This window comes from Rana temporaria, chromosome 12 (assembly GCF_905171775.1).
Source record: "Rana temporaria chromosome 12, aRanTem1.1, whole genome shotgun sequence".
Classification (NCBI taxonomy): domain Eukaryota; kingdom Metazoa; phylum Chordata; class Amphibia; order Anura; family Ranidae; genus Rana; species Rana temporaria.
Window position 1 is genome coordinate 91661797 of NC_053500.1, and position 17421 is coordinate 91679217.

The 17421-nt window shown below is 46.0% G+C and overlaps 1 protein-coding gene across 3 annotated transcripts in view; it reads right to left on the reverse strand.

Annotated features, from left to right (window-relative positions):
- Window positions 1–15112, reverse strand: part of LOC120919601 (PSMC3 interacting protein) — a 524670-nt gene extending 509558 nt beyond the window's left edge. The window contains exon 1 of one of the 3 annotated variants that reach the window (XM_040331823.1): window positions 14925–15112. Coding sequence is in view for 1 of the 3 variants with exons in the window: in XM_040331822.1 (XP_040187756.1) it covers window positions 14925–14949 (25 nt within the window). In the remaining 2 variants the exon portion in view is untranslated. The remainder of the gene's footprint in view (window positions 1–14924) is intronic. The other 2 variants (XM_040331821.1, XM_040331822.1) reach the window with 2 other exon arrangements.
- Window positions 15113–17421: the final 2309 nt, after the last annotated feature.

Sequence of the window (17421 nt, forward strand, 5' to 3'; positions counted from 1 at the left end):
GCTGCAGCTCAGTTTCAGGGTCTTGGCAATCATCTTATAGTCTAGGCCAGGGGTCTCCAAACTTTCTAAACAAAGGGCCAGATTACAGTTCTTCAGACTTAACGGGGGCCGGACTGTGGCCATCGGGAGTAGAAAAGGTCCCGATTATCAGTGGGAATAAACAGTGCCCCATCTTTGGTGTCAGTGAGAGGAACCATGTCCCATCATTGGTGTCATTAACCACTTAAGGACCGCCCACTGTACATATACGTCCACAGAATGGCACGGCTGGGCAGATGGACGTACCTGCACGTCCTGTACATCTACCCAGCCGTGGGTCGCGGGCGCGCGCCCAGGTCCGAAGCTCCGAGAACTCAGAGAAATGGATTTTACGGCGAGTACAAAAATCCTATTTTCTCTTCCGTTCATGGACAGACACAGCAGCAATTGACCTTAGCGACGTCCCCAAGCAGTGACAAAAAATTTGAGGGGTGGGAAAAAACACAGCAAATTAAGCTTTACCCTAAACCAGAGTGCCTCAATGGAGGAACTTCAACCTTAAACAGCCGCCTGCAAAAACTTGCGGCCAAAGGAGGCATCCGAAGATGCACTCACATCCACCTTGCAAAACTTGAAAAGGTGTGGACTGAGACCAGGTCGCTGTCTTACACACCTGTAAAACAGATGCTTGATGGCGGAAAGTCTAAGAGGGATCAATCGCCCTGGTCGAATGCGCCGTAACCAGAAAGGGAGGCGCCCGCCCCTTTTAGGGCATAGGCCTGGAGCACGACCAGTCTGCTGCACCTGAAAAATGGAGGCCAACGACCGCCAGACCTTTTTTAGGACCAGTCACTGACACGAACAGTGAGTCGGATCTCCGGAACTAAGCCGTAGCAGACAAGTACGCCCGTAGGGCTCGCACCACGTCCAAGGAAAGTTACGTGGCCTCCTTCGAGTTCTCCGGTTGAGGATATAAGTATAGTAAAACCAATGTCCTCATTAATGTGAAAAGCCAAAACAACCTTTGAAAGGAATGATGGCTGCGGCCGCAGCACCACCTTATCCTTGTGGATGACCAAGTAAAAGAGCCTTGCAAGACAAGGCCGCCAGATCCCAAACTTGTCTGACTGAAGGAATGGCTACGAGGAAGACCACCTTCTTGGACAGAGTCAACAGAGGAATCTCCCGAATGTCCTAAATCTGAGCCCTTTTGAAGCACCGAGAGGGCCGAATTCAAGTCCCACAGAGGCAGTGGAGGACGCACAGGAGGGGCCACATGCCTGACCCCTGTACAAACGTACGCACCAGGGAGTGCGTCGCCAACGGCCGCTGTAAATAAACAGCCAAGGCCGAAATCTGACCCATAACCGTACTTAAGGCGAGAGCCTGATCCACTCCCCGCTGTAGGAACAGCAGAATCCGGGACAGCACGTATGTGAGTGAGTGAGAAACTTGTAAAGCGCAACACATGCGAACTGAATCGCCTCTGGGCGCTGTATCCATTTCATGGGCAAGGAACCCCTTGACCTCAGAAGAGATGGGTTTTAATCCTTCTCCTGAAGGCCAAGTGGTCCGACTCCAGTCGTATGGTGGTTAGTAGTGCATTCCACAGCCGAGGTCCCTGGACTGCAAATCTTCGATCTCCTTTGGACTTGTATCTGGTTTTGGGTATCTGGAGTAGGTTTTGATTGGTGGATCGCAGAATGCGATTGGGGTCATGGGCTTTTATTTTTTCGCATAGATATTGGGGGGGGTGTTGCCTTGAATACACTTATACATTAGGCAGAGTGCCTTGAAAGTGATTCTGTCTTTTACTGGCAACCAATGAAGGGATCTCAGTGAAGGTGAGATTGATTCCCATGTTTTTTTGCCGGTCACTAGTCGAGCGGCCGTATTTTGAACAACTTGCAGACGAGTGATTTGGTATTTGGGGAGTCCTAGATAGAGGGCATTTGCGTAGTCGAGTCTGGAATTGATGATTGTTCCCACCACGACTGCAATGTCCTCTTTCGGGATAAAGGGAGTGAGTCTGCGTAGTAGGCGCAGCAGATGGTGGGATCCGCTGACTACTGACCCTATTTGTGCATCCATTGTCATGTAGGTGTAGAAAATGACTCCGAGACTTTTAACTTTGGTGCTAGGGGTGATAGTTTTGCCCAGTATGTGCGGGGGTGCCATTTCATCTCTGCACACGTAGAGATGTAGGCGTTCCACGTACGATGGCAAACCCTACGTGAAGTAGACTTCCGTGCAAGTAGCATGGTAGAGATCTTCGAGTCCGACGGACCTCGTCCTTCAGCACCTGGCTCCCAACAGCCATGCCGTTAAAGCCAGCGACTGTAAAGCAGGGTTAGAAAAATCGGATCCTGCGACAGAAGATCTACTCTCAGGGGTAGAAGCCACGGGACGTCTGCCACCAGACGCACCAGGTCTGCGTACCAGGAACGGCGCGACCAGGATTGTTGGTAACCCCTCCAGGCAACAGGCGAGGGAGAAGCTCCAGAGGAAAGAAGGTGTAGACTAGGCGATCGTGACCCCACGGTGCCACCAACGCGTCTGACGCGTCCGCCAAAGGGTCTCTTGACCTGGCCACAAAACGTGACATCTTCCGATTGAGACGGGACGCCAGAAGGTCCACGCCTGGAGTGCCCCTTTTTTGGCACAACTCTGAAACACTTCCGGGTGCAACGACCATTCTCCCTGGTCCAGTGTTTGGCGACTTAGGTAGTCGGCTTGTCAACTCTGCACCCCCAGAATGCACACGGCCGACAGAGCCGAAACGTACCTTGTGGCTCACCAGAGATTGTGTGCAACCTCCACCGCCGCGGCCGAGCTCCGCGTGCCCCCTTGATGGCAAACATACGCCACGGCCGAGGCGTTGTCGGACTGGATCCTGACCGAATGGTCCTGCAGACCCAGAGACCACTTGAGACCCAGAGACCGGAGCTCGAGGACATTGATTGGCAGACGGGACTCCACCTGAGTCCAGCGCCCCTGGGCTGACTGGACACTCCAGAACGCCCCCCGCCAGAGAGGCTGGCATCAGTTGTGACCACTGTCCGATAGCATGCCAGGAATAATTTCCTGGTCCGAAGTACTGGAGATGTCAACCACCACACTAGGGAGGACCTGATAAGGCGACTCACCCAAATCTGGAAATCCAGAGACGAAGGGAGCTTGTCCCAACGTGACAGAATCTTTCTGTAACACTCGGGTGTGGAGTTGGGCATACGGAAACGCCTCGAAAGAGGCTACCATGGGACCCAGAATTATTTTGCAAAAGCGAAGCAAGGACCACATCTGGGTCGCTAACCGCTGCACCGCAGATTGCAGTGTCTGGAGTTCTTCCATCGGGAGAAAAACTCGCTTCTGAGGAATCGAGGACCAACCCCAGGTATGCCAGTCGCTGAGACAGTACCAACATTGACTTCTGAACTTCAGTAGCCACCTGAATCTTTTGGAGGGGCTGGCAGGTGATGGACCATCCTCTCCTAAGACTGAGCTTAAAGAAGCTCTCAGTAGAAGGTCGTCCAGGTATCCCACAATAGCGATTCCGCTCTGCCTTAGCAGGGCCAGAATAGGAGCGATCACCATTGTGAAAACTCGTGGTGCCGAAGCCAGGCCGAAGGGGAGGGCCACAAACTGAAAATGGTCCTCTTCGACCGCAAAACGCAGAAACCTCTGGTGTTTTGCGCGTATTGGAATATGCAGGTACGCGTCCTGAGTACCAAAGTCCCCCTGATGGAGAGCCGCCACTACAGAGTGAACAATTCCATCCTGAACCTTTGCACTTTGACAAAGGAGTTAAGGGCCTTAAGGTCCAGGATTGGACGGACCCCTTCCTTTTTTGGGGACTACAAACAGATTGGAGTAAAAAACCCTGAAACCGTTCCCTTGAAGGAGCCGGTATAATCACTCCCCTGACCAGCAGATCCTGACCAGCCCCTGACAGGGCCACCCGGGCATACCGGAGGCTGGAAGGAAAAATCTGTTTGGTGGACAAGAGAGAAACTATCTTGTAACCCGAGGAAATTACCTCGCAAACCCAGCGGTCGGAAAGAGGGATCTCCACCGAGCCGCGCATCCGCAAAGTCAGCCCCCCACCCGAGTGTCTGGCGGGGGCAGACCTACATGCAGAAGCAGGCTTGTCCGCAGGCTTGTTGGGCTTACGCTACCAGGTGCGCTTTTGATCTACAGCGGGCGCCTTAGCACCCTGGAAAACGTTTTCCTGCAGCACCTGGGGGGGGCGAAAAAAACGCTTGGGGGAGGTAAAGGAGGGACCCTGCTTATGACGAGGCTCCTTACCCTTCCCAGATTCTGCTGATGGAGGACCTTTTTTTTTTTAAAGTCTTCCTCAAGAGGATAACAGACCGCAAAGTATTTTGGTATCAAAAACTTTCTGCGGCCGATCCCATTCATTGTATAATATTTTGTCCAGGTAAGGAACACAAGGAAACACTTTTGCGGTGCGGGGCGCGTGCAGAACCCAAAAGAGACCAGCGTCTCTGATGTCTCCGCCTTCCTCAAGTTTTTAAGTATCCCGCACCGCAGTGATAAGAGCCTTATCAAGGGCTGACCCTGAAGCAGAGTCATCCTCACTGACCGTGTGGGCTAAGCCTGCAACATCTGACATGACAGAACCAGAGCCAGCAGCAGGGTCTGGTTCCGTGTCAGAGCCCTCCCCAGAAGCAGGCGCAGGGAGGGGGTTTTTACCCCCTTCTGGCCGCTTGTCACTTCAATCCTGGCGATAAACGCCTAAGGGACTGCCGTATGGGCTCTACAGAGACGGCAGGGGCACTAAGGGTTAACTCAGGCATGGTTGGGGTAGAAGCCTCTGTTCAGACTCCATGTTGACCCACCGCTATGCCGCCCTAGTACTGCAAGGCAGAGACCCACAGGTCACTAGGGGTGTAACGGATCAGAAAACTCACGGATCGGATCGATCCTCGGATCAGGAGTCACGGATCGGATCATTTTTCGGATCAGCAAAAAAAAATACTAAACTTGTTACACCCAACAGAGTTTTAGATTCAGTTATTTTCAACACAAAACGGAGCTTAAAGCGGGAGTTCACCCATTAAAAAAAAAAAAAAAAATCTCCCCTTAGCTTCCTGCTCGTTCGGTCTAGGGGAATCGGCTATTTATATTAAAATATGTGCAGTACTTACCCGTTTTCGAGCTGCATCTTCTTCCGTCGCTTCCGGGTATGGGTCTTCGGGAGCGGGCGTTCCTTCTTGATTGACATTCTTCCGAGAGGCTTCCGACGGTCGCATCCATCGCGTCACTCGTAGCCGAAAGAAGCCGAACGTCGGTGCGGCTCTATACTGCGCCTGCGCACCGACGTTCGGCTTCTTTCGGAAAATCGTGACGCGATGGATGCGACCGTCGGAAGCCTCTCGGAAACCTGTCAATCAAGAAGGAACGCCCATTCCCGAAGCCCATACCCGGAAGCGACGGAGAGGATGCGTCTCGTAAACGGGTAAGTACTGCACATATTTTAAAATAAATAGCCGATTCCCCTAGTAATAACGAGCAGGAATCTAAGGGGGAAAAGTGCCCTCTAAGGGTGAACCCCCGCTTTAAATACAGAATATGTAAATCTGACGGACTGTTTACATGTTACATTTTAAAATCTGCAGCAAACCTTACATGCGTGCTAATGTGACAGAACACCTCCGATTTTCACATTAAGTTAAATATTAATATCAGAGAAGTTCTGTCACATTAGCAAGCATGTAAGGTGCCATTAAACGCAGCTATTCACAAAAAAAACTATTTGTTTTTTTACCAAAAAACATTTATCAGAGTACATATTGGCCTAAATATATGAGCGACACAGTACCGTATCGCAAAAAAATGCTCTGGTCAGGAAGGGGGGGGGGGGGGTAAATCTTCAGAGGCTGAAGTGGTTAAACAGGGACCTGGACAATGCCATACACAGTGTGTGAAGCAAAGGAACGGTGTACTGTGACATGCTGTGTATACAGTGGGGGGAAGTGTCTCAGTGTAGCACACACACAGACAGTAGCGATGTACAAGCACACACTGACAGGTTAAGCCCTCTCCACCCCTCCTAAGGACTCTCATGATCCCCTCACAGCCCGGTGTGATTGTTCCAGCACGGCATTCCAAGCAGGCAGGTTAGGGAGAGGAGAAAGTGAGTGAGAGGAAGTAACAAGCTGAACACACACTGCTGGCTTAGTTTCTCACCTCTCTATACAGTGCACTTGTTCCCGATCCCTCACCTAACATTATCTTATCTGCAGAGCAGAGGCTGGCCGTTCCCCCTTCCAGACACTTACAGATTACTGTGTAATCACGGGTGAGTCGGTGACATCCATCGCTTTTGTCGGAGCAGCCAGGGGAATTCAGTCCCATGCTGTGAAGGGTCACTGGCAAGCACACGCTCTCCACTGGGCTGGAGCAAGATGGCCGCCAGCTCCGGAGCTAGGCCGAAGCCGGGGACTTTCCTACGGCCGAGGCTCCGGAGCGATCCGCGGATCGTGTGGTGTGCCGATCCGAACGGGGTGGCCCGTTCGGATCACGGATCGGTGACGATCCGTTACACCCCTAATACATACACATACATACATATACATTATATATATATATATATATATATATATATATATATATATATATATATATATATATATATATATATATATATATATATATATATATATATATATATATATATATATCACTGTTGATGGTTCTTTTTTTTTTTTTTTTTTAAGGGATAAGTGTGGTGATTTTTTCTTACGGGATAAATGTGGTGATTTGGATAGGAGAGGGTACAATTACTTATTGTTATTTATTTTTACTGATTAATATGCTTGACATGTATGGCGGGGCAGGAGATGATGGGGGTGGGGGAATGGGGAGGGTGAGGGGAAGGTTTTGTTTGGATTTGGTTAGTGGGTAAACTTGGTGCGAATGTTCTGAATCTACTCTGGTTGCCCCCCCCCCCCTTTTTTTTTAGTGTGTGTTTTTTTTTTTTATATATATAGGAGAAGGGTTAATATATAATCATAAGGATAAGATCGAATAAGATCGGAAGGGGTGGATTGGACACGGGGAAGGAGGTCGACAGGGGGGATCCTTTTTTTTTGTGGTTTCTCTCCCTTGATAAACACATTAAACACAGATATATGTATATATACACAGACACAGATATACACGGATATACACAGATATACAGTCATATATAGACACAGAAAGACATATATAGACACATATAGACACATATAAAGGTTGTCGTTAAGTAGGTAAATTAAGGAATAAAGGATAATAATAGTAACACATGATGCACTTAGATACACTAAGTAAGGTTATAAAAGGGGGGGGGAATAAGGAAGGGGGGGAGGGGTGAGAAAAGGGAAGGAACTTATTTGGGGGGGGGGTGCGGGGATTGGAGTTTTTTTTTTTTTTTTTTTTTTTGTTCTCTCTCTCATATTCATGTATATGTATAGAAATTTAAGAGTATATATAAAGGTATATAGGAGGTATAGATAGGAGGATGCTTCCTCCATAATATCAATATTGTCAATATGTTATAAGGGGAATGTAATAAGCGCCACTGGAAGTGGATATGAGATGTTTGGAGGGCTCCCTTATTGTGAGATTTATATTTATTTTGAGCTCGCTCCTCTTTTTCCTATTTTTTTTTTTCCTTTCCAAAAGAAGATATAACATGATGTCTTGTGGTGTCTGTAGCAAACGTTTATTATAAAGTTTATAAGGTTTTTGGGAGATGGGAGACACGGAGGGTACGGGAACCTGACCCTCTGACCAGTTCAGCCCTAAACATACCTCAATAGGACGACGTTCAGATACCGTTGAGACGGTGAACGTTTTTTTTTCTTTTTAAAAAAAGATAGACAAGAGAAGGGAATACTTCTCTGTATGGGTAGGGTGGAGGGTGGGAAGGGATAAATTAAGGATATAGGGTGGGGGGGGGGGGGGGGAGGATTGTAGGATTTTTTTGGGGGGGGGTTGTTTGGGGGTGGATTAAGGTTTTTTTTTTTTTTTTTTTTGTGTCTCCTCTCGTCGTTCTCCTCTCTCCCCTCCTTTTTTTTTTTTTTTTTGGAAAGATCCGAGAGACAGAATGGAGACCTTGGAGATACTATCATTGAACGCCAAAGGCCTAAATATACCAGAAAAAAGGAAAATATTACTTCAAGATTTACGTCGATTTGGAACGGACATAGCATTTATCCAGGAGACGCACTTCAGGGACGATAGAATCCCGAATCTAAAAAGCAGAGGGTTCCCTATAGTTTATCATTCAACAAACCAAATAGCAAAATCGAAAGGTGTGTCTATTATGTTGGCAGAGAGGGTACCATGGAAATACATAGATTCTAGACATGATAATGAAGGACGTTTTTTATTTTTGAAAGGGGAAATTGGTAACATAAAGATTACATTAGCTGCTATATATGCCCCTAACAAGAATCAAGCGTTTTTTCTGAATAAGACTTTGGGGATGCTTATGGAATTTACGGAAGGGAGTCTGATTGTGGGGGGAGATTTGAATGTTCCTTTAGATGTAAAAGAAGATACATCTTCAGGAATGTCATCCATTACATTTAATGATCGAAAGAAGATCACGCAAACTTTATATAAAAACCAATTAATAGATATATGGAGATTGCTCCACCCTAAAGAAAGGGATTATACATTCTTCTCCTCCCCTCATAAGTCATACACCCGAATAGATTTATTTTTGATCCCACATGCCCAATTGGATTCAGTGAGAGAGTCTAAAATTGGCTATCACATGGTCAGACCATGCACCTATTTTTTTGTCATATGATCTGCAAGATTTTTTCAAAAACAGAACTAATAACTGGATACTAAATGAGAGTCTACTATTAGAAAAAGAGGTTCTAGAAGAGGTGACTAAGGAGATAAACTGGTACTTTGAGGCTAATGATACCCCCGATTGTAATCCAGGAGTAATATGGGAAGCACATAAGGCAGTAATTAGGGGGGTATTAATAAAACATGGGAGTAGGATTAAGAAAAAAAGGACAAAACGAATTAAAAGACTTTTGTAAGAACTAACCGAGTTAGAGAGGGAACATAAACAGACAGGATCGACGATGGTAGAGAAAGATCTTATTAGAAAAAGGATAGAAATTACAGATATTCTTTACTATAAAGCCAAAGCAGATATACAACGTTGTAAAAAAATCTCTTATGAATCAGGGAACAAATGTGGGAAAATACTTGCCAGAACCCTAAAAGACCAGAAATTAAACAATTATATCCCTCAGATTAGCACATCTAAAAACCCCAAAGTAACAAAGCCACAAGACATAGCTAAAGAATTTCAGGAATATTATCACACCCTATATAATCTTCAGAAAAACTCACTAAGAGCAGATCAGATAGAACAATATCTCCAGGAATCAAAAATGCCTAAATTGACAGAGGAAGTTAAGGAGAAACTAAAAGAACCTATTACTAAAAAAGAGGTAGAGGAAGCGATAGGAGCAATGAAAGTGGGAAAAGCACCTGGCCCAGATGGCCTTACAGTTCAATATTATAGAACATTCCTTCCCTTATTACTAGATCATATGACAAAATTATGTAATGCATTGGGATCTACAGCAGTGTTAACCAAAGAAACCTTGTTGGCATACATAGTGTTGATTCCAAAAGAGGGTAAATACCCAGCTCTTTGTGGAAGTTTTCATCCAATTTCCCTTCTAAATCAAGACCTTACATTTTTTGCAAAGATTTTAGCAAACAGGATTCAGGGGTATCTGCCAGATCTTATACATCTGGATCAGGTGGGATTTGTCCCTGAACGTGAGGCCCGGGATAATACTACCAAAGTAATTAACCTACTTCAGACTGTGAATACAACCAAGATGCAAGCAGTATTTTTGAATACAGATGCCGAAAAAGCCTTTGACAGGGTGAATTGGGAATATATGCAAAAGGTGTTGCAACACATTGGTTTTGGGAATACATTTTTACATTGGATATTGGCCATTTATTCATGTCCATCGGCCCGAGTCAGAGTTAATGGTATACTCTCCGAAACCTTTGATATATCAAATGGGACAAGGCAGGGATGCCCTCTGTCCCCATTACTTTTTGCCCTGTCGATGGAACCCTTTCTATGTAAGGTTCGGCTGAACCAAGAAATAGAAGGGATACAAATAAAAGATAGGCAGTACAAAATATCTGCTTATGCAGATGATATGTTATTTACACTTAGTAACCCAGCAATCTCAATACCGGAATTGATGAGGGAATTTGATCGATACAGTGTGATCTCAAATTTATGCATCAATTTTATTAAATCTGAAGCAATGGCGGTTAACCTTCTACAAAGCTTAATAGTACAATTAAAGGGGAAATTTAAATTTAAGTGGACAGACAGCGCACTAACATACCTGGGCACATATATTCCAACGAATGTAGCAAGGATCTTTGAGCTAAATTTTCCACCCCTACTACAAAAGATTAAATTGTCTTTGGATAAATGGAACCCAGGATATCATACATGGCTTGGGCGATATAATATTATAAAAATGAACATTCTCCCTAAGTTCTTATATTTATTTCGAGCCTTGCCAATTTATATTCCTTTAAGAAATGCCAGAAGAGTATATTTGAGTTTATATGGGCACATAAATACCCTAGGATAAAGCGTAAGCAACTGACCTTTACTAAGGCACAAGGAGGTTTAGCAGTACCAGACCTACGGAAGTACTATCAGGCAACACATCTCAATAGAGTCATAGACTGGTTCAAGCATAGGGAATCTAAAATATGGGTCCAGATAGAACAATCCCAGTCACAGACTCGACTTAGTGGAATTCCTTGGTGCTATTCGATACTACCCAGAGAGATGAAGGAACATCCGGTGGTGGGAAATACAGCGAAAATCTGTGCGACGTTATTCCCCATGTTAGGGATAGACCCGGTAACCTCGCCGTTATACCCAATAATAGGTAATCCGAAATTCCAATCAGGATGTGAGGGAAATGACTTCCGACAACTGGCTGAAAAGAGATGCATTTATGCATCTAGTTTCATACAGGATAGGAGATGGCTGACAATAGAAGAAATGACTAAACAAGAAGGGAGAGTGGGGCTTAAATTCTGGAATGCGCTTCAACTTGCCCACTTTTTTAATACTTTACCTGACCCGGAAAGGTTCTGTAGATCTCTCACTAGTTTTGAGAGCCTCTGTAAAGGAAAGGAAACGATAGCCCACACACTTTCAGTATGCTACGGACTACTAATTAGGCAACCAGAGGGATTCTCGTTGAGATGTATACAGGAATGGGAGAGAGAAATAGGAGGGAGAAATAGGAGGGAGTTTCAGCTGGGCGCAACAACAGAGGATGTGCAGATTAATACATGAGACATCAAGGTGTACTAGAATTCAAGAAACTAATTTTAAGATTTTTACCAGATGGTATAAAACACCAGAACAATTAAATAAAATGTTCCCAGACACCCCAGATATATGCTGGATATGTCAGAAAGATAAAGGAACAATGCTGCACATCTTCTGGGACTGCCCCAAGTTGAGGACCTTCTGGAGAAAGATTATACGAATTATACATCAGCTTACAGATCTGGATTTAAAAGAGGACCCAGCAATGTGCCTCTTACATATAAATGATATATCAGAGAAAAGATATAAAGAATCCCTCGCGTGCTATTTACTAGATGCGGCAAAAACATGCATACCATCGAAATGGAAATCAATAACAGCCCCTACAATACAAATGTGGGCTTGTAAAGTTAAGGAGATTAGTAGGCTGGAAGACCTGGTTCTCTCATCACATCAACAACGAGAGAATTATTTAGAGACCTGGGCACCCTGGAATTCCTTTCTGGCCTCAGAGGAGGGAGAATATCTTCTTGAAGTGATCTAATTTATAAGAGATACGAATAGGGAACTGGCATGGAGTGGTATAATGGGAGGACATTCTGGCAACGGGTCCGAAGGGGGAGAGTAGAGGGAGGAGATTTGGGCGGGGGGGAATATGACCTGATTTTTTTTTTTTTTGGGGGTAGGGGGAATTAGGAGGGATTAGATAATTGGTAGCCGATGCAGGTTGAGGGGTAGTTAGTGATAGGACACCTGGTAGACAATTAGAGGAGTAGAGACCCCCGAGGGGGGTAAGACTAAATAGAATCTTCATTGGGAGGTTCCTGTTTCTTCAGTTTCCCGATTGTTCCTGTCTTTTTTTTTTATGTATCATTCTATTTTTACTTTCATTTTTTTTCACTTCTTGACAAATGATGATATAACAAGATGTGATTACGATGAATGCCCCTAACATGTATCTGTTTATCTATTTTTTTAAAACAAATAAATAAATAATATCGGGAAAAAAAAAAAAAAAAACACAACAAACATGTTATACTTACCTCCACTGTGCAGCTCGTTTTGCACAGAGTGGCCCCGAATGGTGTTTTCTGGGGTTCCACAGCGGCTGTCTTGGCTCCTCCCTGCCTTACATAACCCCCTCTGGGAAGCGCTTTCCCAAGGGGGTTAGAGCGAGTGAGTGAATAACTTGTATAGCGCTACAAATGCGAACTGAATCGCCTTAAGGACCTGGCCCCCGCCCAACGTCATTCGATTTGGTTGACAGCAGCGCGAGCCAATAGCTGCGAAGAATGGAGAGCTGAGATCGGGCAGAGGAAGCGCGTTCACAACGCGGGACTTCCAGGTCTCAGGTAAGTAAGACGGGGGGCTGGGCGGCCGCTAATCGCAAGATGTTTTTTATTCACCTTAATGCATAGGATGCATTAAGGTGAAAAAACATGAACCTTTACAGCCCTTTTAATTTAATTGGCCAGAATAAAAGTGTATTTAGCTTTTAGACAGCATCAAGCGTTTTCTGTCAAAACTGTTGCTTCTGGACTCACTTTTTTTTTCCTGCCTCTAAGCCCTGGTTCACACTGGGTACGATTTGGAACGATTTGAGATGCGATTTGACATGTCAAATCGCATCTCAAATCGGCAGCAATTGTCGGCAATGGCACTGTCCTAATCAGTGCGACGCCGCATCTGCGATTTCAAAAAGTAGTTCCTGTACTACTTTTTGCGATTTTGGGGCGCGATTTACATTAAATTGCGGCCGAAATCGCGGCAAAACCGCAGCCGCGAAATCGCGGTAAAATCGAGCATTTTACCGCGATTTTGAATTCAAGCAGTGTGAACCTAGGCTAAAACAGCGTTCCTCAATTACAGTCCTCAAGGCACACCAACAGGTCATGTTTTCAGGCTTTTCATTATTTTGCACAGGTGATTTGATCAGTTTCACTGCCTTACTAGTCATTGAGGCTGGGTTCACACTACTTTCATCCTACTTTGCTCTGCTACATTGGTCCTACATCCATCCTACTTTCATGAACAGGATACTACTTTGGTCCGACTTCAATGATATTCAATGGGCCTGAAGTAGGATCAATGTAGGACCAAAAGTAGTACAGGGAGCATTTTCAAAGTCGGACCGACTTGTGTAGGACGCTACAAGACGCTCCCATAGGGAAACATTGAACACAGAGCAAAGTAGGATGAAAGTAGTGTAGTAGTGTGAACCCAGCCTTAATCGAAAAGAAATACTGAAAACATGACCTGTTGGTGCGCCTTGAGGACTGGAATTGAGAAACACTGCTCTAAAACCTCATGCTACTAAAACGTGTGATAAAAGCCTGTGTGCATGGACACATAAGCTAACATGCAGGTAGTGTAGAGACAGGAACAAAAGCACCTGACGCCCATAGAAGTAGCTGCACAATCTTCCAGTGTGCATGATGTCCTAGTCTTACAAACAAACAGAACTTAACCGATTGCCGACCAGCGCACAATATACGCACGGCTGCGCAAAAGGTGTACAGGTACTTCCCCTTTAAATCACAGCTTAGTGGGCACGCACGCCCCCCCGGCCGTGCCCACGGACTCGATGTCTGCCGGTGTCTCGCGATTGTGACATGGAGCTACAGAACTGGGAGATGCCTATGTAAACAAGGCATTTCCCTGTTCTGCTAGTGACAGGGATCTACTGCTCCCTTTCGTTGGGAGCAGTGATTGCTGTCATGTCAGTGGTAGCCCATCCCCCCACAGTTAAAATCACTCCCTAGGACACACTTAACCCCTTGATCACCCCCTAGAGTTTAACCCCTTCCCTGCCAGTGTCATTAACACAGCAATCAGTGCATTTTTATATTACTGATCGTTGTATAAATGACAATGGTCGCAAAATAGTGTCAAAAGTGTCCAATCTGTCCGCCAAGTGTTGCTCTTTTTTTTTGTCGCACAAATAATAAAAAAATAAAATCACAGAGGTGATAAAATACCACCAAATGAAAGCTATATGTGGGGGAGAGGGGGGGGGGGGGAGACATCAATTTTGTTTGGGTGCAACATCACACGACTGCACAATCGTGAGCAACACAGTGCCGTATTGCAAAAAGTGCTCTGGTCAGGAAGGGGGTCAATTCTTCTGGGGATGAAGTGGTTAAAGTGGAACCTCAGTAATTTTTTCCATCTTTCAACTGCAGTCTGCTACGAATTATGTGAGCAGACTGCAGTTCCTATTTAAAAAAACAAAGCTCCCCTCATAGACATCCAAAATGGGTTTAGGACAAAGTTGGCAAACTTCTCGAGCAAGAATCACAAAATTGCTTGCAATCATAGCCCAGGCAAATTCACTCACCCCTGGGCACAAAAACCCATATACTTTTTAGGAGCATCTTGGTTTCTGATTATGTCAAACCTTCTTTAGCCTACAGTAAACTATCCCTACCAATGAAGGGTCACAAAGCCAAACGTTCTGTGTCCTCTCCTGTGATTTTCGCACATCAGAGTTTAGGTGGGACCGGGTGAATAGTGCCACAGTTATTATGACTGTCAAAAAATTCAGGCAAACAATCCCTATCAGTGACAGCACACTCACCCCCACTGTCCTTGGATTTACTCATCTCCGTTTCTCAAGTCGATAATTTCTTCGAAGGGCGTCATACACTCCACACTCCCGCCACAGCACCTCTCAGCCAATCAGGGAAATCAGCCAATTCGAGGCGTGGGACGCACGCGGGAGACAAGAAGAAGTGCCACAAGACTCACCCAACGATGAACTGACCTAGAGGAATAAGTTGCACAGTGATTGGTTAAAAGAAGACGTGGGCAGAGCTGACCAAGTAGGAGTTCATTTTCATTCACTAGAGGAACGGCGGTGGATGTTGTAGGTGGCATGAATGTAAGAGCCCAGAAATCGGTATTTTAATAGGGGTATGTGGGATGACATTTGTGTCATAGGTGACAGGCAGATTCAGAACCAACACTTCAGAGTTATGGGCAGGCAGTGAGAATAAGATGGATGCTGCTGCAATGAAACACAGCCAGCAGCTACAATGCATTCCTTATATACAGGAATATGGTCACAAACCGTGCACGGCTGACCGATAAGTAGGAGTTTGCAGAGGTGATATTTGGTTGCAAGGGGCAGAAGATGGGGGAGCACAGGATGTTCGGAAGGGGTGCAGAGGTGACCAGTCAATGGCAGGAGGCACGTTGACCACCAGTAAAAAAGATGAACTGCAATTTGATTCAAGCTGGACCAACGCTCAAACTTTAACCTGTTTGGCATGAGCAGAAAGTCTTATATAAGAAGTGGCATTTCTACTTGTCTAGGAAGTTTCAAGCACCATGATTGAGAATGGATTTACAAAGAGAGACTTTGAGATTGTGATAAGCCCTTATCTGTAGCCCCCACAACCATTGTGCAAGGGATATGGGAAATAGACCCTTGCCTTAGTTAACATGGGAACAAGGTGCTTTTCCAGGGGGTCTCCCCTTGGCAAGGCAACCCCCAGGTTGAGGGCGTGTGGCCTGGTATTAGGGGTGCAACGGATCAAAAAACTCACGGTTCGGATCGTTCCTCGGATCAGGAGTCACGGATCGGATCATTTTTCGGATCAGCAAAAAAAAAATTGCAGCCTCACTGTGCCTCAAATTGCCGCCTCCCTGTGCCCCAAATTGCCGCCTCCCTGTGCCCCAAATTGCCGCCTCCCTGTGCCCCAAATTGCCGCCTCCCTGTGCCCCAAATTGCCGCCTCCCTGTGCCCCAAATTGCTGCCTCACTGTGCCCCAAATTGCCGCCTCACTGTGCCCCAAATTGCCGCCTCGCCAGGGTGGAAGAAGTGAGAGGGCAGCCAGCAGGGCTGGATTTCCTTTCCCTGCCACCCCAAGGTCAGGTTTTGCAATGCACCCCCTCCCCACCAACCTAACCACCCCCCCCGGAGAATAGCAGTTGGATGGCAGGGGCGGCATGGTTAGTTCAAATATTTTTTGTTTCTTCTTTTTTTTTATTACATTATCATTTTTTTTTTGTAGCTTGTCGTTTTTACTTTTTTAATTTTTGTATAATTTTCTTCTTTTTAATATTATTTTTCTTCTTCTTTACTTTTTAATTACTTATTTTTTTATTAATTGAATTATTGTTTCTTCTTTTTTTTTACATTTAACTTTATTGCTATCACACAAGAGAAAACAATTCTCTGTGTCATAGCAATTGAAGGTGACAGGTTCTCTTTGTTAACCCTGTCAGCTCCAAAAACAGTCCTCACAGTTGAGATAAGAAGAGCACAGCTCACCCATCTCACTGTGTGCTATTTGCAGCAAGGACGGAGACTCGGCAGCTGGGGGGAGGAGGAGGAACGAACGGACGGAAGGCAGCTGGGGGGGGAACGGACGGACGGCAGCTGGGGGGAACGGACGGACAACAGCTGGAGAAGGGGGGGAACGGACGGACGGACGGCAGCTGGAGGGGGGGAACGGACGGCAGCTGGAGGGGGGGGAACGGACGGACGGCAGCTGGAGGGGGGGGGGGTTATCAGAGCCAGCAGGGAGAAGTGTGGGGGGAACGGATGGCAGGCAGCAGCACATTGTCTCTGCTAGAAACCAACTGAACTCACCGCCGTCTCCACTCCTGCTCGTACACAGCCCCACCTCCTCCTAAGCCCACGCTGTAATAGACAAAACACATCAGCGCATTGGACACGCATTCTGTCTATCACAGCGTGGTTAGGAGCAGGCGGGGCTGTGTGCAAACAGCGGAGACAATTTCAATGTGTTTTTTTACCGCTTTGCTCTGCAGTCCCGCGGCACGCCACGGATCACGTGTGTGCCGATCCGAAGTCATTGATCCGTGCGGATCACGGATCAATGATGATCCGTTACACCCCTACCTGGTATGGTTGACACACCTAAACACCCTTTCCTGGCAAACCAGGCTGTATGCTCGAATTAAGGGTCTGGTATGGATTCGTACCTTTCCTCCTTCTGGGTCTTATGACCAGGGCTGTGGAGTCGGAGTCGGGGGAAATTTTGGGTACCTGGAGTCGGAGTCGGCAAACAATGCTCCTGCTTCGACTCCGACTCCTACTAAATTTA